General features: G+C 45.9%; 1 protein-coding gene across 1 annotated transcript in view; it reads left to right on the top strand.

The window, feature by feature from the left end:
- LOC127009619 (uncharacterized) overlaps positions 1–22,736 on the top strand; it is a 23,175-nt gene extending 439 nt beyond the window's left edge. Inside the window, exons 2-7 of the mRNA XM_050882849.1 lie at positions 9,459–9,543; positions 13,098–13,191; positions 15,278–15,621; positions 15,944–16,092; positions 18,306–18,438; positions 21,503–22,736. Of these exons, the coding sequence (XP_050738806.1) occupies positions 9,459–9,543; positions 13,098–13,191; positions 15,278–15,621; positions 15,944–16,092; positions 18,306–18,438; positions 21,503–21,525 (828 nt within the window). The 3' untranslated portion in view covers positions 21,526–22,736. The remainder of the gene's footprint in view (positions 1–9,458; positions 9,544–13,097; positions 13,192–15,277; positions 15,622–15,943; positions 16,093–18,305; positions 18,439–21,502) is intronic.
- Positions 22,737–23,076: the final 340 nt, after the last annotated feature.

Below are 23,076 nucleotides of genomic sequence, written 5' to 3'. Positions count from 1 at the left end.
GTATATTCATGACAATGTGTAGAAGGTTTGACCGTCGAGACTCTGGGCTTTGTTTCCGTACGTGCCTGCAACGCCTCGTGTGAGTGTCTGCAGATAGCACGTGTGCACACTGCATTGTGAGCCATTTGTTCACCATTTTCTTTTACAGCCTAAAATTTCAGTTCATGTATGCTTCTTTTCGTATACGTAAACAAATAAGTAACATTATTTCCTCCTTCTCCGGAACAGTTTGTTATGTTGAACTGAATGATGCCTTAATATTTTAATAGCCCACATTCATTTCGCACACCAATTTTAATTTTCTTTCTCATATTATTCTTTTTTTATATCTCTGGATTACTGAAAATGATCCCTCCCCTGCGACACTGCTCTCTCTACTTGGCTACTTGTAGGCGGAAGCGACTCTGAGAGCACAATGCACATCTTAGCAACACCACGTGAACCGTCCTCCAAGGCCGGGGTCCTTGCCGTCAGTTTCACTTAAAGCTGAGTTTGCTCAAGCAAAATTGAAAGTAAATGTCGCTGCCTCCTGGTTTGACGAGCCTCCTTTAAGAAAATGGACCATTAGCCTCCTCCCAGGCCACGTGTTGTTGTCTTACACACTCAGATGAAAATGTTTTAAGAAAGAAAAATTAAGAACAGCTACTGACCTTGAATATTGGGTCTAGGTCACGGCCGGACTGATGGTTTATGCCGCGCTCTGACGGGAAGTTTCAACTCAATACTAATTTTCTCCATGTCTTCGGCAGGTGACAGCCTGGACAGGACAGTGGAAGGCCTGGCCCGAGAGGCTTCATGTTAGGCACCAACTTAGACATCATAATCGTCCTTTAAACTGGTAGCACTTCTTTTGCTGCCTCAGGATGAACAAAATAATTGCAAAATTTATACTGCAGTAAAATTAATTGAAAACCTTATCATGTTAGCCGGGAGGGTAAAATGTTCCAGCTTAAAAGGTTTCTTGTGTAACTTGTATGACGGAGATAATTAAAGTAAATAAATAGTTAAGGAAAACGCTCTCACTCAGAAGTACGTCTTTAAACACACACACACACACACACACACACACACACACACACACACACACACACACACACACACACACACACACACACACACACACACACACACACACACACACACACACACACACACACACACACACACACAAACTCGTCCTGGAGCGGGGGTGAGGGCGGGACGGGTGCAGCAGGTGTGGCCCCAAGTAGCTGGTGTTATCTCTGATTTATTGAACAAAACCATTGCGGTGAATCGACTACACAATGACCGGCGGCGCGCCCATAACCTGTCGAGCAAACACCTGGAAAATCAGGTCCTCGAATTTCTTTCTAATAATGCGTCATCTTCAATCTCCTCCCCAACACATCATCGTTAATGTATACTGCTCTAATCACCTTACACAAGTGCTTTTTAAGTTGCTAACCCTCATTACGCCACTGCTGCTGCTTCACAAATTCAAGCACCCAAGGAAAAATGATGATACGTTGGGTCCATTCGTCTCCCATTGTCATGTATTACACACCTCCTGTTGACCAGGTTTTTCGTGTAACAGTTTCATGCTATTGTGTTTGTCAGCGTGTTGTGTCCATTCATTTCGCCTCGTTCATTTTTTATTGTGCCCTCTGTCGGTTTGCCTGTCAGCCACACACACACACACACACACACACACACACACACACACACACACACACACTCTCTCTCTCTCTCTCTCTCTCTCTCTCTCTCTCTCTCTCTCTCTCTCTCTCTCTCTCTCTCTCTCTCTCTCTCTCTCTCTCTCTCTCTCTCTCTCTCTCTCTCTCTCTCTCTCTCTCTCTCTCTCTCTCTCTCTCTCTCTCTCTCTCTCTCTCTCTCTCTCTCTCTCTCTCTCTCTCTCTCTCTCTCTCTCTCTCTCTCTCTCTCTCTCTCTCTCTCTCTCTCTCTCTCTCTCTCTCTCTCTCTCTCTCTCTCTCTCTCTCTCTCTCTCTCTCTCTCTCTCTCTCTCTCTCTCTCTCTCTCTCTCTCTCTCTCTCTCTCTCTCTCTCTCTCTCTCTCTCTCTCTCTCTCTCTCTCTCTCTCTCTCTCTCTCTCTCTCTCTCTCTCTCTCTCTCTCTCTCTCTCTCTCTCTCTCTCTCTCTCTCTCTCTCTCTCTCTCTCTCTCTCTCTCTCTCTCTCTCTCTCTCTCTCTCTCTCTCTCTCTCTCTCTCTCTCTCTCTCTCTCTCTCTCTCTCTCTCTCAGCCTTCAATCATCGTTGTGTTGGAGTATTGATTGCTTGACCACAGGGACGCCGCTTGCCAGCCCTGCCAGGTAGCCTATGAAAGGGAGGCTCATAACCAGATCCTTCCCGCCTACCCTCCCTCCCTCACCCCGCCCCGGCTCCTCTGGGAATGACTGGGATTGATAGGAGTGCTGCTTGACGCTCCTCCGTTAGTATTAATGCGCCGGGCCGCTGAGGTATTCTGTCAGGTATACATTGGTTGTGATAGGTAATGTTTGTTTGTGTGGGGGCAGGCGATTGGAGGTGACGCGTGTGTGTGTGTGTGTGTGTGTGTGTGTGTGTGTGTGTGTGTGAGAGAGAGAGAGAGAGAGAGAGAGAGAGAGAGAGAGAAACAGGGAGACTTTATAGGTTAAGTTTTGGGGACAGTGAGAAATAAAACTCCCACAACTGAAGACGATTAGTGGGATGCGAACAGTGTTTTCCTCCTGGACACACGTAGCGGATCGTGCACAGCATCCTCTTCGTAACATTCCTGAACTAGTGGTGGATGACACCGTCCATCAACACCACATTGATTGCCAGCGTCTCCAAGGGGTGATGCAGCGACCTCATGCATACACAACGAGAGACTGCAACCACGCTTCCTTTGTTCCTCTCTCCCGCCCACTCATCCGCCTTCTCCTAGCGCCGCACCATCACCGGAACTCATCATGCAAAGTCTGTCCCTCCCTGAAGCCCATCCATTTCCCCTCCATCTTCTGGCCTCCCAGGAAAAATAAAACCCCAATCTTTCCTCCTCCCTGGTCCGTCCCGTCCTCCTCCCTCGACTCCATTGCCTTCATTTGGGTTTCATTTTCCTCGTCGTATTCTCTGTCCTGTCCTTCTCCCCTCCCATGGAAAGTCACCTTAGGCACCGGTTTCTCATGCCTGTTTTCCTATCGTCTTGGGTAAAGTTAACTATGTATAGTCTTATCTCAATATCGATGGCTTCCTTCAGGTTTAACCCTTCCCTTGCACGCCCTCTAGTCTTAATTAAACTATGGCACAGGATTCTTAGCCATTGCAAGTATCAGCTTCACCTTCCTGCCTCCCTGCATCTCTCTTTCCCTCTCTCTCTCTTTCTCACCCTCGTCCCGCCCTTCCCTCGAACTACATCAAGACAGTGTTACCACCCTGCCACCTCACTCACTGTGTCCCATTTCCTCGTAAGGGATTTTTTCTTCCGAACACACACACACACACACACACACACACACACACACACACACACACACACACACACGTATTCAAGAATGTTGTTTTTGTTTGTTTTGTTTTTTCACTGAAAATTCTTTTTCCTTTTAAAAGTTTTACTTTTTCTGTATTCTGTCACCATAATCAGAAAATATATCATTTGTTTTCCACACACCACATATGATTGCATGCATTGCTACCTTTCTTGCTTGTGTGTTCCTCCTTAAGACTTTGCATGATTTAAAAACTTCTGCAGGCAAGCTACTTGATCATGGTTTATCATTCCCTAATTGGCCACTGTCTGAACAGGACCGGCCAGTACCTGTCAGTCAGGGGCAAGTCCTCTCTTTGTCAGTGTCGGGCCAGGCGCTGCGCCGGGCTCCAGGAGGCGGACTAACGACTCGTCTCGGGTGTCGCGGCGTGTGTCTTTGCGGTCTTGTCCTTCCCTCTGACATGGCTCTCCGATGATGCATGTTTGTCGATTCCTCAAACACTGTCAGCGCCACCTCTTTCATCTATATGTTTCATGGCGGCTGATACCCTAGAATATTAAGTAATTTATAGATAATGTTCATCCATCTGTCTACTTATGCCCACATATGTACAGATGAAAAAGTAGAAAAATAGACGTATAGGTGGACTGATGGTATCCACTGCTCCGCCATAAGTAGCAAAAATGTCTAACGTTAACTTAATATGGAGTATCAGATGCTAATATTTTACATGACAAAAAAATGAAGACTCCTCACCCCAAGACGGCAACGTCCCAGTTCCTTACTCACAAAAACTCCGCTGCCCGCGCTGGCATTTCCTCGTTAGGTGAAGGAGAACCCGCAGGCCGCCGAGTGTCCCCCGCCCTGCATGGCGAACAAGTAGTCTCGCAACAACTTCACCGCTAATGCATCGGTGCGGGGGAACACGACGGTACATGGCAGGCAAATGATGGCTGAAGGGCACGTCCTCGCAAGGTAAAGTCGAGCTGGGTGTCAGATGACGGCTCGTGAGAAACCCCGCCCGGCAACTCCCACCCCTTTGCCCAGTTCACTTCGGGGCATTAACCTGCTTTCCCTTCTCTCAGGAGGATCACTTCCCCTTTTGAAACCCACCATTACGATACAGTTAGCCCTCGGGCCGGATCTGGAGCCTGTGTGATATTCTACTTATAATGTTTAGAAAGCCGCCCAGGGAGACTCAAGACCGGCCAGACGGCGGCCAACGAGCTGACAGACCCCGGTTGAGGATATATTATGGCATTATTACTGTTAACGCTGAGGCGGGAAAGGAGGAGAGAGAGAGAGAGAGAGAGAGAGAGAGAGAGAGAGAGAGAGAGAGAGAGAGAGAGAGAGAGAGAGAGAGAGAGAGAGAGAGAGAGAGAGAGAGAGAGAGAGAGAGAGAGAGAGAGAGAGAGAGAGAGAGAGAGAGAGAGAGAGAGAGAGAGAGAGAGAGAGAGAGAGAGAGAGAGAGAGAGAGAGAGAGAGAGAGAGAGAGAGAGACCATGACCATTAGAGCAGGGATAAGGAAAAGTACAAAGGCCGCAACTGCCCTGGTGTTATTGGTCGTTAAGGAACCTCGTTGCCGATAGAATCGTCTGCAGCAGGTTTGGCGCGCCAGGTGCGGGAAGGACAGGTGCAGGCGAGCCATGTGTGGGGCTTCAGGGGCGCTCCTCCGACTGTCCCCTTCACAAATATTGCTTGAAGCTTTTCCCTCTCCTTGATGCATCTGGGGAACGACTGTCGAATATTTTTTTAAAAGTTTTCTACGAACTCTCGAAAACTGGTTGTTGTTGAACATCTTATCAGACTTTTCAGCCTGACTTGGCTGTGTTGTGCATTCAAAGAAGGTAATCTGAGATAGCAGAGTGTGCGCCCTCAAATTCAGTGACCATCTTTTAGGAAAATTTATATCATCCATAAAAATAAATCGGGAGGATATGATTTCACTTTGATTGGTCGTAAAAAGAAAAATAATGTACAAGCTAATGGGAAAACTTTTTTTCTGAGAAATTCTCTCCCATTTCAGATTTATCTTCTATCTTCCCAACTATTCCGGACTTGTAATCTTTTCGTATATCTCACATTGGTCTCATATAGGTATTGACCTAAACCTAATTACATTTTCCATAGATATCTCAACACCGTTACTCGTCATTTTTTCTTCACATTTTCCCCCTCCATTAGTTCTCCGATTTCCCTCCTTTCTCTCCGCTTTCCCTCAAGGGGGTCAGGAGGTGGCGTGACGGGTACATGGACGATGTGGGACCTCTCTCCCCCCCCTCCCCAATACTCGTTCACCCTCAGAGTGGAGGAAGCGGAGCAGAAGGGAATGGGGAAGGGGGGAAGTAAGAGGAGGAGGAAAACAACTAAAGGAGTTGGAGAAGAGCAGTGGCCTAGGATGAGGAGGACGAGGAGGGTTAAGGAAAAGAAAGTAGGAAAGTAGGCCCTCGAAGAAGACGTGGAGAACATATTAAACGAGATGGTGGTGGTGGTGGTGGTGGTGTGTGTGCGTGTGTGTGTGTGTGTGTGTGTGTGTGTCTTCCACTCTGTCAGCTCGCAAAGACAAGTTTTATTCTCCTGTCCTCAGAATCTGATCATAGCGGACAGCTTTATCTTAGTTTGCATATGCATTCTCTCTCTCTCTCTCTCTCTCTCTCTCTCTCTCTCTCTCTCTCTCTCTCTCTCTCTCTCTCTCTCTCTCTCTCTCTCTCTCTCTCCCCCACCCCACCCGTGTTAACATAAGCTAATAATCTTTATATTCCAGTGGTTTTGTTTTTAGTGCGCGTGTAACCGGTAATGTCTTTGCCCAGGAATTTATACTCCATGAACATAATATTTTGCTGTGCGTCGGATTTTATAAATGTTGTAAACTACCCTCTCGATTATAATTATGACTGGGAGTTGTGGATAATTACCTGTCATTACGGCCACATATTAAACCAGAATTTTGTGTTTATTTTATGAGAGGGACATGGATGTTTGTGCCAGCCGGTCCACCACGCTGTCTCCGGTGACCTCTTGTGCGATGACCAGGAAGAGCAGGGGCAAGGCCTTCAAAGAGTGGAAAGGCCAAGGCAAGGGTGAGGCTGAGGCGATGACAGGAAATCACGGAAGGCAGGATAAGGAAATGCATGGTGTTATGATTTAAACGCCACGAGGAAGTAATGCGCCTTGTTTGAAAGACGAAAACTGCCATGACTTTGTTCTCATTTAAGGTAGCTATTTCCTTTGTTACTTCAGCGGTGAGGAAGAGTACCAATAACAGGGCATCACTAAAGCAGAAAGGAGGCAGAGGACAAAAGAGAGGGATGTGTTGATGGCTTACAGAGGCAATAACAGGAAATCACGGAAGGCCGGATAAAGAGATGCGTGGAGTGCCTTGCTTTGAGCTCTTCATCGCTGCCATTTCCTTTGTTACTTCAACGATGAGGAAGACTGAAAATAACAGGATAACACTAAAGCATAAAGGAGGAAGAAGATAGGAGAGAGGGATTCGTAGATAGCTTTTTTTTTTTACGTTTTGGCTATAGCGCCGGTAGGTTTACATGTCCCAAAAGTTTGAAAGACACCAAAACAGACATAACTTTCTTCTCTTTAACCCAACTTTTTCCGTCTAGTTCAATTTTAATGCCACGGCGAGTAGAGAGGCAGAAGAGAGGGAGTTGCAGATTGCTTAACATGTCCAAAACAGTACTTGTCGGCGGCCAACGAGCTGACAGACCCCGGTTGAAGATATATTACAACATTATTACTGTTAACGCTCTGGCCCAATTTTTTTCCATGCGAGTGACTTCGATCCCCCCACAGTTCTATTTTAATCTCACGGCGAGTAGGATAAAGGGGGCCACCTCGTCTTCCTTTCCGCGGGGTGTAGCGAGTGGCGGAGAGGAATCAGCTTGTCGGGTATGGCTGTTAGGGAGTGGGCATGACGGAGGGCGACTGTTAGTGGTCGTTGCCGGTGATAGGAGGGACTGCTGCATCGGTTAGCGGAATGAACGTTGATGTGGGCGCCTGTTAACGTCTTCAGTTTACGGCCCCAATGGAAACAGTTACGGTCAGTTAGCGCGCGGAAAGAGGGAGATAGAGAGTAGGCACAAGTGGAGGAACGCAAGAGAAATGGGGCCATGGATTTTTTTTCACGTTCATTCCAGATTGTTTTCCTTCCCCCAGAAATTGTTTGAATAATCTTCATCTTGTTTTCTCTTAATGGCATTCTCTCTCTCTCTCTCTCTCTCTCTCTCTCTCTCTCTCTCTCTCTCTCTCTCTCTCTCTCTCTCTCTCTCTCTCTCTCTCTCTCTCTCTCTCTCTCTCTCTCTCTCTCTCTCAAACATAGGCACAAACGGGCTGGCAGACAGAGCTTCTCCCATAATTCTAAAGCTAGGACAATATCTCTCTCCTCAGCAACATAAACAGAGAGACACGGATCCGTAAATTTCTTCTAATTACACCTGAAGAATTTCGTGTTCACCTGTAGGCGCTGCTCACTCACTACCTTGCAAGGCCGAATACCTGGCGTGTGTGTGTGTGTATGTGTGTGTGTGTGTGTGTGTTTGGTCCTTACACATGCGTTCCTTTTTGCTTTTTAACTTTCTTTACTTCAAAATCGCCCAACGCAACACTGGATCGTCGGCTCGTGATGAAGACAGTCTTGACAACCAAATAAAACACTTCCCCGATGGTGACACGAAGCAGAAGCAGAGTCGAGGCCGCCATTACATACCGCATAAAAAAGACTAATGTTTCCAGGTCTTATCTCCGCCTGGTTTCTATGAATGTTCCTAATGGTCGCATCCGGGAACCTGCGAGGCGCGGGAGGGGGGAGGGGGGGGTGGGGGGAGGGTGATGGTCCTCGCCCCGCCCCGCCCCGCCCCAGCCGCCTTGTCTCGTCGTCGCTCGCGGGGCCGTTGACCTCTTTTGTGTGTGCTCCCTTTTGATAATGGAGATGGATTTTAGTACTGCTACCGTGGACTGTGGATAGGGAAGGGAGGAGAGAGAGAGAGAGAGAGAGAGAGAGAGAGAGAGAGAGAGAGAGAGAGAGAGAGAGATCCTCTTTGTAAATATCGTTAATGGTTCTCAGGTAAATGAAAGCAATCAAAATACAAGTTGAAAGGAGCACATAACGGCACTTACTGCTGTTTTCACCCGAGCTGGAAATGAAATCCCGCCACGCCTTTACACGCGTCCCAGGAATTAAGTTCCTCCGCGTAATATATTTCATTAACCCACTTGGTCTGCGTGCGTGGCGTATTAGCCTCAGTCACGTGTGTGTGTGTGTGTGTGTGTGTGTGTGTGTGTGTGTGTGTGTCAGTTTATTTGTATATATATTTACTTATGTATTTAAATATATATATATATATATATATATATATATATATATATATATATATATATATATATATATATATACACATACATATATATGTTACCATTTTAGCTTATGCTTTATGTAAATTTACTATTATTTTCTATTTTCATGATCATCTACATTTAATTTTCAGTTTTATACATAGCAACCGTTATAATTTTGTTGTCTGTTGGCTTGGGTAAAAAATATCACAACGTTTTGATTTCAATGAAAACATGGGATTGGATTATCTATGACCATGACACTCATTAACAATGATTGAAGGCTGTGTTAATATTTACGCCATGTACATTTAGTTGGCCAGCGTAGTGTTTGTAGTGATATATATGCTTGTGTGTGTGTGTGTGTGTGTGTGTGTGTGTGTGTGTGTGTGTTTTACATTATAGGAAGCAGCTTAAGAGCAAAAAAAATATAGCCCACTAAGCCCTGCTCCTGAGAACAGCTGGGGTGGCCAAAGGGGAGGGTCACTTTCGGTTGGAGAGGTGTCTTGTTACTCCCCTCCTGAAAGAGTGTGCGGGGAATGTACTATTTCATAACACCAGGTAGTGCTTCTATTCCACTCATTGTTTTCTCTCATCTGCCTCCGGAGTGTCTAGCACGAAGCATGGCGGTGTCCTGTGCGAGGTCTGATCCACCGCTTTCCCTCCACAGATGGGTGCTGCGCAGTGTGGTGTAGTGGTGCTGGCGGTCCTGCTGGGTGCGACGGTCGTCCTCGCAGCCAAACCAGGACCTAACAGTACGTGGCAGCTTCTATTCCTCTGAACCTTCCCCTCATTCTCTTAATCCAACCTCAGGAATTACTGAATATGCCTTTTGACCACAACCAGTTCCCTTGTCACTCAACCTTGCTTAAGACGGGCGTGTAACAATAACAGCCACTTACACTACTTAGGCCACCACCACCCCTGCTAAAGCTGATTATAAAGCAACAAAAGCATCAGCAAATTTTACTACTACTACTACTACTACTACTACTACTACTACTATTTCTACTACTACCACTTCAACTGTAACAACAACGGCAACAAACACCCTCAGTAGTAGACACCCAAAAGGAGGCATCATCAATCAACGGGTCTTGTCTTTATCAAACGCCCGACAACTGGAACGCTCCACTTCACAGGGACTTGTATACTCTTTTTGTGGTACTATACACACACACACACACACACACACACACACACACACACTTTCCATTCAGGTATATGTAGAGTCTGTGTAGTGGCAGCGCAGCGTCACGTACTAAATCATCCTTACTGGACATCTAACCCTCGTAATGTCACCTTCGCTGCGCTGTTATTCCCACAGTCGACGATAGTGGAAGCGACCGTTGTACTACATTGCCGGGCTACATATTGTCAGCTAACGTATCAAGTCATGCCGCTCCCCCCGCCACACATTACAGGACGCAGCGGAACCACACAGATCCGTATCACGCTGCACCATTCACTTTCTTCTCCTAGAGCTACTCGTTATGATTTATCGCCCATTGTTACTCACCGCAAATTATGGGAAACCGCTATTTCCTGAGACACTGACCCCTACATTAGTAATCTGTACACTCTCTGTGCTTTCACTCTTTACTTTCACTAACTTTCACGCCTTTTCTCTTGTTTTGAGCGTCTAATCCATCATACTTACACTTTTCGCTGTTTCACGTTTAGATATGCCTTCGAGGTAAACCGACAGCACCCGTGAGTCAAATCCCATCATTTTTATTCCTCTTCCAAAAGTATTTCAGGATCTTCTTTATGTGCAGTGCTCTTCTCTTCCTTTTACCTTTGTCCAACACATTACACGTGTCCCCACGCCTCGCTGCAACACTCCCTTGTCCCTCTCCCCTTAATACGTGCCGCTCACCACTCGGATCACCTGTACGCCGCCCTCCCTTGCCCTCGCCTCGGCTTTCCCCTCTCCCCTCAGTGAAAGAGCCGAGCCTTCTATTCCTGGTGTCTCTATTCAACTCTGACCTTTCAGTTTTATTGATGGGGGGACCTCCACGCCCCCTGTTGTTTATTTGTCTTCCTCTCTGGCCCCCTCTATTGTGTTGCTTCGTCTTACTACTGCGCCAGGCGATAGTCATTTGGTTATCTCTGGTCCGGTGGTGTTAAGGCACGCATGAAGGCTCCTGCAGGATGGACGGGAAGTGGTGCGCAAATGTATATCGTAAGGCGGGAGGTGTCAAGGGAGGGCTGAGTTTCCGCCAGAGGGAGCCTGAAGTCCCTTGGTGCGGTGGGGCTCCTCCTGCCCTCTCGCCGCCTATTTATCCTTTCACTCTTGCTGGAGGGAGGGATCTGTTGTGCTGTGCCCTTGTGTTGGTTTGCTTTATTGTTTACTGTAGGCTGGTGTGTATTTTTATTTTTTTATTTTCTCTCTCTCTCTCTCTCTCTCTCTCTCTCTCTCTCTCTCTCTCTCTCTCTCTCTCTCTCTCTCTCTCTCTCTCTCTCTCTCTCTCTCTCTCTCTCTCTCTCTCCACACACACACACACACACACATACACGCACGCACACACAGCAGCGCGCAAGTTCAGGCAGGTTTTTACAGCATAATTTTCTCCCTCTTCGCGTTTTTTCTTCCTATCTGTCACACCCCTAAAGACCACCTTGTGCCTCCTCGGTTTCCTGTGCAGCGCCAAGATGAGGTGGACAGGTTGGTGCAGGTGTGGGTGGTGGGTGAAGGGTAGGAGAGGGTGACGGTGAGGCGAGCATTGTCCTTTCCTCCCCAAGTTATCCATGCAGCCACCCGACAACCTTCCTATGTAGTGTTAATTAAAGGTGTACTGGGTGACTCTGCTCCGTGAAGGGTGTCAATAGATATGACCTCAATTATCCTTTTTCCTCCCTGCGGCTTCTTCCTCGGCGTTGTTGCATATCCGACGCGTGAGTTTTATCTATTAATTATTGTTCTTCGACCCACAAGGTTTACTGTTTTTTTTTTCATCCTCTCCTTGCCACCTGCTTGATCCTTATCGATAATGTTTAACGAAATGCTTTTAGTTTATTTGACTTTAGAGGTCGTAAGCATTTTTTTATTTTTACCTTTTGTGTTTTTCTAACGTCTATTTCAGTCTTCTCTGCATTTTTATTTCTTTTTTTCCAGTCACACTCCGTTGGTTTTCTTCTTCCTAATTTTCCCTTCACTCTTTGCATACATTACTCTGTGGTTCGCCTTCAGTTTTTGGCAGTTTTCCTGTTTTTGGGTTTTACTTTCTCTTACTGTTTGTCAACTGTTTTCTTGCATGATCTTTTGTGGAGGATTCTCTTAAACGATTTGATTTACATTGTGTCGTAGCTTTAAAGATTTTACATAAGAATATAGATAGTTCTGTGTAGCTTTACTGAGTGGTATTCTTCTTTTGAGTGCATTTAAGGGTATAAGAATAAGTATCTGTCTTTCCTTTGTGTATGTGTGTGTATGTGTGTGTGTGTGTGTGTGTGTGTGTGTGTGTGTGTGTGTGTGTGTGTGTGTGTGTGTGAGGTAAAGGACAACTGGAAAGATAAAACAGGATAAACAGGAGTTTTTTTAAAGTTTTTCTGCCTAAAATCTTTACCTCATTCCGGTGTTTAGGGCGTGGAGAGGTTACGGAGGATAAAACAAAAAGGACTCACTGAAGAATTAAAAAACGCATTAACATAACACGATTCATAAATCTCGAGAGAAATCTTCAAGACAGTCCTTGGCGGGACCTGGAAAGGAAATTTGTGGTCAGGGGAAGAGAATCAGTGACAAGAAATTTTCCAGCAAAGTGACGGAATTTGAAGATGAACCACGGTGAAAGTGTGTGTGTGTGTGTGTGTGTGTGTGTGTGTGTGTGTGTGTGTGTGTGTGTGTGTGTGTGTGTGACCTTGTGAGAGGCGTGACGAGGTTATGGTACGAGAGGGCAAGGAGGACTCACCGCTCCTTCACCTTCTCTTCAACATTAAGAAGCAACCTGATAACAGAAGGAAAACTATTATTCACGCAAACGCTTCTGCTAAAAGAGACGGTGATGCTCTCATGTATTTGATAGCTATATGTGTGTGTGTGTGTGTGTGTGTGTGTGTGTGTGTGTGTGTGTGTGTGTGTCATCCCGACATTAGCAATACCATTTAGTTCAAGCATGTTCAGGTAAAGCTACACTGAGCACTCCCTGAAGAACTCAATGGTAGGACGAGGAGAAGGAGAAAGAAGTCACACAACAGCAGCTCTCCACACACGTTGTACAAGTGTCACCTTTATCATTGGAGGTAGAATGATTAATGCTCGAAGGATCTCACTGACTTGCCTTTTCTCCTCCCGCCTCCCCTCCAGACATTCGCTACCCAGACGAAATCGTGTATCCGAAGGTGAAGTGTGTGAAGGAGGGCGTCTTCCCGCACCCGAGGAACTGCAGCTGGTATTACAGGTGAGTGGTGGAGCAGGCGGGTGGAGCAGGTGGAGCAAAGTGGTGGTGGAGAGGAAGATGGGTTCAGTGGTTGGTGGAGGAGCAGGAAAATTAGGTGGTCGGAAGAGGAGGAAGTGGTGATGGTGGGTGGATTAAGTGGATGGTACGGCTTAGGGGGGAGGGGGGAGTGAAGAAAGACGTGTTTGGCGGGTGGAGGAAGAGGTGGAGGGTGGTGGATGAGGTGTGTGGCGGGCATAATAATGGAAGATGACAGGGTGACGAGGAGATGGGAAGCGGCAGCACAGTCCGCTTGTTAGGCACAGATTGACTTTTTTTCTATGAGGATCCGGATGTGGAAACGTACACACACACACACACACACACACACACACACACACACACACACACACACACACGCGCGCGCGCGCCCAAACGACACGAGCGCTAATGTTATTGAGTTTACTGCCTGGATCTACATGCACATCCTTTTTAATGAGGGAAAAGTAACGGTGCGGGCCTTGTATGTGAGGACGCGTGGGTGGCGGCGAGTGGGAAGACCGAGGAAAATAGTGACGGACGGGTAGGCGTAGCAGGGTTCCTCGCGCCCCGCTGGGAGGAGGGAGCACTGCCCGGCCCGACCCACGCATCCGGCTCGTCACCAAGTTGGGTATTAACGCCACGAGGGACGCCACCGTTACCTTAATCTTCCATATATGAACTGGACAAGTGACTTTTTTTTGTGGGCGATGCTGAATCTGTAGCAGGGAGGATTTGTGTGTTTGGTGCATGCGTCTCTGAACATACTAATGGAAATGTATTTATAAAAGAGACGTTTCACGCTCTTTGGATAAGTGTGCACTCAAAGTGGGCCGTAGAAGTGTTTGAATTTGTTTTCATTCCATCTCTCGTATCAATGTATGATGTAGAATGAGTTTTCAAAGGAACTCACTTTGATTATCACTATAACGCACCTATTCATGAAACGATCCTACAAAACCCAAGTCATTAACTGTGAAACACACACACACACACACACACACACACACACACACACACATTTTCGGGAAGAGTGAGCGCGCCGGTCATGAGAAGGGCCGGGCAGGCAAGCACACATACAAACATCCCACTTACAAACAGGGACACAGAGCAGCATGGTAACGTCTAGCCCGACACACTTCATCTTTTAAAAATATATATAATAAAAAGGTTGGGAACCACTGGTCTAGCCCTTGCTTGGTGAGGCTGGCCCCTCAACCCTCCCCCCTCACCCCCACCGCCTGGGAGCTGGTTGTTGTTTTGTTGGAGTGAGTTTTAAGACTTATTCATTGCAGGCCTTTCGGTTCCTTGCGATTTATCGAATGTAATAACACTTGAGTTACATACACACACACACACACACACACACACACACACACACACACACACACACACACAAGGGTATGGTGTGACGTTCCAGGTGTATTCAAATTCGTTACTAAGGGTGGAAACTGCTTCGTGGAGGCTGGCGATCACCGGGCCACCGCGTGATCAGACGCTTCACTTTAATCAGAATGGTGGAGAACCTCCCAATATTATCTTCCTTTCGGAAAGCACCTGCGCCAGTGCTTTACGCTGATCGTTTATTTCTGGTTCGAATAAAGGATGTGTTTGTTTCAGTCTTCTTAAGTATACATATTGATTTACTGTGTAATGCACTTGAAAATGTTTCTTAAACATAAAATTAGTTTCTTTTCTTTAATTCATTTTTTTGCTTTACCTCTTGACTTTGTTTATATCTGACATATGGTGCAGTTAGCAACTAGACTCTAAAATAAAAACTGTCATCTAGAAATCAAAGATTACGTTGGTATTCATTTTCTTCATTGGAACTTTTTACGTATCTACATGACGTCTTTTATATAGTCTCCCTCCCATCTTCGTGTGTCTTCAAGAAATCTATATGTTTCCCCTGCGCCCTGTTATCTAATTCTCGTTCAATATCACTACAGTTTCTTCACAGATTCGAAGGCATTCGAAAGAACACACACACACACACACACACACACACACACACACACACACACATAGTAGTAAATAAGTTTCATGTAGTTCATCTTCCCCACATCAGATGTGTTGACCGGATGAACATCGGCTACTACTGGACGTACTACTTTGAGTGCGAGCCTGGCACAGTATTCTCCGATGAGCTTGACCAATGTATCCATCCCTTCCTGGCCAAGGCCCCCTGCGGCGTCAAGCCCACCACCACCCCGCCACCGCCTACGACTCCCCCTTACCTCCAATGCCACGGCGTGGAGGGGACATGCAAGACCTACAATGTGTGCCAGCCTGTTAAAGCGACCAGGTATTTCTGTGACAAGATCAGGTGTCCGCTGAGGACGCCCGAGCTATCTTGTGCTGAAGGTTATTCCTTCGACATGGACAACAAGGTGTGCGGCAAGCCCCCCGCAGGTAGGTCACTTCTAATTCATGGCATCACTGACACAACGTACATAGAGGAGTTAGGAATTGAATCAAATTTCAAAGATATGATTCTATTTTGTTAATTTAATGGTTTCTCTACTCTTGTCATGTTTGATTTATATATATATATATATATTTATATATATATATATATATATATATATATATATATATATATATATATATATATATATATATATATATATATATATATATATATATATATATATATTGGTGAAACTGTTGGTATCCGACCAGTTTTATTCTTTTACCCTGCATGTCACTCACCTTTCGCACCTCTCTTCCGCAGCCTACACCCTGTGCGGCGCCACGACCAAACTCAACATCTCGGAGGAGGGTGAGCTGCCTTGCTCCGCGGACAACTTGAGGCCAGCATCAGAGTTTATCTCACGTCTCTACTGTGATAAATACCTGCTTTGTGACGGGAATGTATTCAAGGTGAGTTCAACTGTGAACGGCAAACGCCAGACAGTTATTATCGAAAGGCTGATGAATTTTCCCCTGCGAAGTGTAATAAAAACGTATAGTTCCTTCTAAGTGGTACATTCCCATAACGGTTGGCTGATGTTCTTTGCCTTGCCTCCGTGAACGGTTATTGCTATTTTACGGAGGTTTTGATCACCTGCGATTCCCGGGCTGCCTCAGGACCCCTTCCTATTATGTGTCAGGAAAACTCCTCATGGGCGTTTCATGGATGTAAAAAAAAAAAAAAAAAAAAAAAAAAAAAAAAAAAAAAATTAGCGGCGCCATTGCCACGTGCACACAGCGAGAAAGTGAATGCGGAGGAATGCGGCGGCGAGGCGGGAAACTTTTTATTACCTGGGAAATAATGAGGTTCAACGGACACACTTGTACGAGACAGTTTCTGATGCATTCACCCCTGCCGGCCACCGCACCAGCTCTCGTGTGTGTGTGTGTGTGTGTGTGTGTGTGTGTGTGTGTGTGTCGGTAATGAGAGGTCGTCCTTCACATATGCCACCCCCTTAGCCTTGTGATAGCCGGCCATTGGGGAGTTTGAATTGCCGGCCGCCTCGCCCGACTCTGAATGCTCCTTGCTGAGGGTCAGATATTCAGGCCTCGGTAGGAGGAGAGAAGGTGGAGAGTACCCAGCTCCTTGGAAAATAAGCCGCGTTGTAGCCAGGAATTTCTCACGTAAATGTTTCCGGCTTTTTCTTTGCTACTGTGGAGAAGCTCCTCCTTTAACTCTGCAAGTCGCAAAAAATAACCCTCTGGAGGTTACCTGCATAAAGGGCAAAACGGGAAAAGTTATCGTGCGTGATCCCAAGGCGAGGCGAGGCGGGGAAAGTTCACTCACCTGCGGGAGGAAAAGTGAGCGGGGCGCGGGAGCAGAGGTGCGGAGATGGTAAAAAGATACAAAACCGCAATTGTACGTACTCCTCGCCGTACTTAGCGGCCGGGAGACGCAGGTATGGTGCCGCCCTCCGTCCTGTGCTGCCTCTTCGATGTACAGAGACGTATTACTATGTGAGGAGTCTAATTATTGAATGTTCAGTTTTCGTTATTCCACTTCCGATACTTCGATGTTTTGGTAAGCCTGCTGGACTTTAACAAATGTGTATATTCTGGCATAATTACGCAAAGTTAAGGAGAACTGTTTGAAATTCACATATATACGCTATGCATCTCACAAAACACGAAACAGTATTGAACTTGAAGATAAAAATGTTTGGCGGAAAAAAATTCGCATAAGTATTAAATCGTGTATATGTATAAAACCGCTCCTTCCCGGCTCGCCATCCACACGCCTCTCTCAGGGACTTGCAGGGGACAAAGTTTTCAAGGTCAGCTACACGAATATTTCACTGGATTGCTCCGCTTCATATTCTTTGTTAGCGGACGAGTTCTTACATATCTCAATCTCTATCTTTGTCTGTCTGCATGTGTCCGTCTTTTTCTCTATCGTTCCTTTTGTCTCTCTGCCTGTGTCTGTCTTTCTTTGTCGCTCCCTTGTCTATCTGTGTTCGTCTTTCTTTGTCGCTTTCTCTCTCTCTCTCTCTCTCTCTCTCTCTCTCTCTCTCTCTCTCTCTCTCTCTCTCTCTCTCTCTCTCTCTCTCTCTCTCTCTCTCTCTCTCTCTCTCTCTCTCTCTCTCTCTCTCTCTCTCTCTCTCTCTCTCTCTCTCTCTCTCTCTCTCTCTCTCTCTCTCTCTCTCTCTCTCTCTCTCTCTCTCTCTCTCTCTCTCTCTCTCTCTCTCTCTCTCTCTCACACACACACACACACACACACACACACACACACACACACACACACACACACACACACAGACACACACCATCCTCCTTTCCCTATCCCCCTTACACACACACACACACACACACACACACACACACACACACACGATATTTTTGTTCATATGCATTTTCGTTGTTTTTTTAGTTCACATAAATAGTAAAGATATTTTCCTTGAACTCTATTCACTTATATTAATTAACTACCAATTGACAGGTTGTCTCTTAAACTTACACTTAAAAAAAAAAATGGTGGCGTGACGTATAGAGCATTTTTTATTTATCCTAGCTTCGTTGATGTAAAATGCGTCTTGTAACGGCTTTGTTCTCCTCTATCTTCTTGTCTGAACTAATTAATATGTGGCTGGTTTTGTAACTTTTTTTTTTGTTTCAATTTGTAACAGGGCCGGAAAGAGCTGTGCCGGAACTACTACGAGTGTCAGCCTGATGGCAGCGGCTGGAGGGCCTTCCTGCGCTCCTGCCCCATCGGCCTGCTCTACAGCTACGAGCTGGACAAGTGTGAGCCGGCGCCCACAGGTGAGCAACTCGTGAGCTGTATTGGGTCTAACACCTGACCTCGGCTTCGTCTGTCTCGCGTTTCGTAGAGTAGCTTTTACATGTATTTTAGTTTATATTTAAGTGCAATGTTTTAAGAATGTCGCTTCCTTTGATGTTATACACGTAGCACAACCACAGAGTTGAAAGATGGACGAGCCCAATAAGCCAACCTGTTTTGGTCTCTAGTCAGCAATAATTGTATAATGCCGAGTTGCTTATACGTTGAGTTTGGTTTGGAGTGCAGTAATTTAGGATGAGTTTACTTAGTTTTATATACGTAGCACAGTCACATAGTTGATAGATGGACGAGATGACACTAGCCGGGGAAGGTGTGCCGTGCCATCATCCTCGTGATAGCAAGACAGGTAAGACAGTCTTTTGCACACACACACACACACACACACACACACACACACACACACACACACACACACACACACACACACACACACACATGGTGAAAAGGGAAACAAAAATCCATGTTTCTCGGGCGTGTTTCCTGCGAAACCTTTTATGTTTGCTGCATGCTAATTTCAAGGTAAGTATTTATTTATTTTCTTTTAGCTTCCCTCTCTCTAAACTACCGTGAAAAGGAAGAGACGAAGTGGATGAAAAGATAAGGAAAATATACACTAAGAAGGTGTCTTTTTGGAGAAGTCTGAAAGCCGAGATAAATCTAAAAAAGAAAAAGAAAACAATATTAATGAACATGCCAGTGATGATTGAGGATGAGTAAGCGGTTGCTATGTCAGGGGAGCTGAGTATAGACGGTGAGAGGGAAGAATTGAAGCTTTTAAAGAAGGATGGCGGTCCTCACAAAAAAAAATCTTCTTTCTTTATCGCGTCTTCTCCTGGCTGAGTTTCGGCGGAGTGAGTGCTGGAGAAGCGCGGGTCCGCGGGCTGGTGTGCGGTGTTTGTGTGGAGCGAGAAAAACTGGTCCGGCCGGTGTTGTGGTGGGGCGTGTTTTATTCTCGAGGCGTCACCGTCTGCTGAATCATACATGTGGACCAAATGGAAAACATTGTAAATCTTGTCACTTTTGCTGCATAAACTTTACGATTGGATTCCTCATGTGTTTTTATATATATATATATATATATATATATATATATATATATATATATATATATATATATATATAGAGAGAGAGAGAGAGAGAGAGAGAGAGAGAGAGAGAGAGAGAGAGAGAGAGAGAGAGAGAGAGAGAGAGAGAGAGAGAGAGAGAGAGGTGTGTGTGTGTGTGTGTGTGTGTGTGTGTGTGTGTGTGTGTGTGTGTGTGTGTGTGTGTGTGTGTGTGTGTGTGTGTGTGTGTGAGAGAGAGAGAGAGAGAGAGAGAGAGAGAGAGAGAGAGAGAGAGAGAGAGAGAGAGAGAGAGAGAGAGAGAGAGAGAGAGAGAGAGAGAGAGAGAGAGAGAGAGAGAATAATTCACCATGGTCTACTTACGGTACGAACTCGCTATCCCCAGCCAGTGCCTTTCCCGAATGAACCTGGAACTCAGGTGACTGATCTTTGGGTACAGAAGAAATCTCGCATCACATCCACACCCCCGGGCGGCGGGACACATCCCCCACCTGACACCCACTGATGGGTGGCCAGGGGGTACGGAATGAAGAAGATTGCCCATTCGACTCAACACTGCCTGGGAATCGAACCCGAACTTTCTCGTGTGTGAGGCGATCAAGCTAACCAGTGCATAGTTTTTTATTTTTTTTTACGTTTGGCCTATGGCGCTGGTAGGCTTTCTTGGTGAAGCCTAGTGGTTGGCCCCAGCCGTTGTGGCACAGACAAGTGTTTACAATGGCGCCATCTTGCCTGGCTCATGCTACCTCTTGGAGCTCATCTTTGATCCTCTTTTTGTCTGGGTTGATAGGTGGTCTTCAGGACAGCATTGGGTAGCCCTAAGCCACTCCGCCATGACTGAAACATTATCGCGGCGGGCGGGACTCCAACCTACGTCTTCGTGAAAGCCGCGTCAGCACGCTGACCACTCAGCTACTGTGTGTGTGTGTGTGTGTGTGTGTGTGTGTGTGTGTGTGTGTGTGTGTGTGTGTGTGTGTGTGTGTGTGTGCTACACTGTATATTGTCAGGTACTTACCACAGTGTGTTTCTTCATGACTAAGCACATAATATCGTTCAATTTATGCTCCACAGCTCATAAACTCAATACTCACGGCTCCTCAGTAAATGCGACTGATGGTTTGTCACCTTTTCTTTTCTCACAAGATTGCTAAGTAGCGTCACTGTGTGTATCAGTGCGGCACATTTCATTTCCCCAAATTATGTTCGCCCGCATTAATTGCTTCCCGGCGCGGTGGTGGTGCGGCTGAGGGTAACAATTAAGCTAAAGAGCAGCAGCAGCAACAGAACCTCCTCCTGAACCTGCTGGCCCCTCGCCCTCGCCCTCCCCGCTCCGCGCCACACAGAGTCGCCACATTACGCTGATCGCCCTGCTGTGCGACCTCATCTCCCCCACACTACTCTCACAGAGTTATATATCCCCCCTTAGTTGGCCTGCATCATCATCGCCCTTTGTCTTTTAGCTGTCGTTTGGTTTCTATTCCCCCTGGAAATATATGCAAACCCTGAGAAAACTTCTTATTTCATCGTAGTTTTCTAAGACCAGTGAGATAAGGATAAAAGCATCACGGTCTCACCTCACCGAATGCACAATGCCCAGACAATTAACGTAGCGTCGTCCGAGACACTTTGCTTGCTGTGACTGCTACGAAGAAAAGAAGTCGGCAACTCTTCAAGTATTGATCATCTTATCCAATTCTCAAATAAAACTACTGCCGTTAATGTCTTTATCTACATGAGTCATATGGCATAGTCTGACACAAATATATGCTCCTAATATTAGTTTTCCTTTTAGCATTTGTCATTCTTTGGTTCATCATATATATATATATATATATATATATATATATATATATATATATATATATATATATATATATATATATATATATATATATATATATATATATATATATATATATATACATTTCTGCTCTTTATTATATTTTCCTTTTTTCCTTTGCAGAAGCGGAGCAGTGTAATGCCTAAAGCTGTGGACGGTGGGCTACTTTACCAAAATTATTGCAAATTTGTGTTACAATTACAACAACATTACAGATGAACATTACATCTTTTTTTTATATATGTTCCTTTTTCCGCCCATTACGGCGGCCATGTATTTTCCATTACAAGAATTCCAAACACACGATGAAAGGTAACAGCGTGGTAATGCATTCGGTTGTCTCGTACCAAATTGTAGCCTTGAGGAAATGTACCACCGCCGTGCGCCTGATTCGTCGTCACGAGTTGCCCGGCCTATGTCTGTCGTCCAAGTAAGGAGCCGGCCCTGAACAGCTTAATTAAGCCCCCGAGGCATCACAACAATGTTTCCCTGCATCGTCATGGTCGCTTGGTGTAGATGTCTGGCCGGAGAGAGGAACAAACAATGCACACTGCACACCGGGCGACTGTGATGGCAAGTGCTGGCTCTCAGTGGCTCAGCCAGTGGTGCTGAAAGCTGCCTTTTTCTATGTAACCTGTCACGTGTCCATTGCATCCATTGTTTAATTACTTTGCATTGTATCGCGTTATACTGCCGACGGGGAGGGTGTCAAGCAGCCTATGTTCGACGGTGCACCAAATCGGAAACTTTTATATATCATGGCAAGGAAAATAACCTGCAAAGTGTATCGCTTGAGGTTTCAGGCTCTTTCAGCTGCAAATTTAGGATGATATTTTTTTTAAGGATGTGATGAATGCTACCTGAAGAGTATGAATTGTGTGAATGGAGTTATTTCTCCAGTAACATGTCAAGTACAAATTATATAAATCTTCCTCCAAGAAATATGTGTTTCAGAATGATGGCAGTAAATAAATAAAAACAGTATGATAAGTACCACCAGTGGAGGGGAAAACATGTACTATTTGTGTAGGTTCTAAAACAAAAGGCAGAAGCATGGAGTAATGCCCAGCTGCTTCCCCTCTCACGCCCATGCCCTGTCAACCACGAGGCCCCAGCCCTTCACGGGACGAAGTCTTGCCGCTTAGGCTGTGATAGCTCCGTCCCTCCCTTTACCTGCTTCCTGCGCCCACTGCTAAGACTTTATATAGACGGACGCTAGATGAACACACATCGTCTGCGTTATCCGTGTTCCCAGACTTTTACTCTTAAACATCATTTTTGTATATATATTTTTTTTATAAATCAGCGTCTCTGCCCATGTATGTGTTTTGTACCGAAAAATATACAACTAAGTTAATTTGTCTTGTTATTCTTTATCTAATGTACCTTGTATCTGCGTGGGAGGTGATCACGCTCATCATGAAACACGGCAGTTTTCTAATGCATTACTCGTGTGTGTGTGTGTGTGTGTGTGTGTGTGTGTGTAATTCACCACGGCCTGATCACGAGTTGGACTCGCTTTCGCCAGCAGGTACCCTCCCGACGTGAGCAAGTGCTTATTATCGTCAATCTCTGGATACTGCCAGGACCTCACACATCACACACCCCACACCCCTTGCTCAAGGGGGGACAGTAACCACTCCTAGTCAACGGAAAGAATCCGGCCTGAGCGGGGCTCGGGCTCGAACCGCCGCCTG

Source organism: Eriocheir sinensis, chromosome 41 (assembly GCF_024679095.1).
Source record: "Eriocheir sinensis breed Jianghai 21 chromosome 41, ASM2467909v1, whole genome shotgun sequence".
NCBI classification, from domain to species: Eukaryota; Metazoa; Arthropoda; class Malacostraca; order Decapoda; family Varunidae; genus Eriocheir; species Eriocheir sinensis.
The sequence above is the reverse complement of the archived record's forward strand: the minus strand, read 5'-3'. Positions and strand labels throughout refer to the sequence as shown.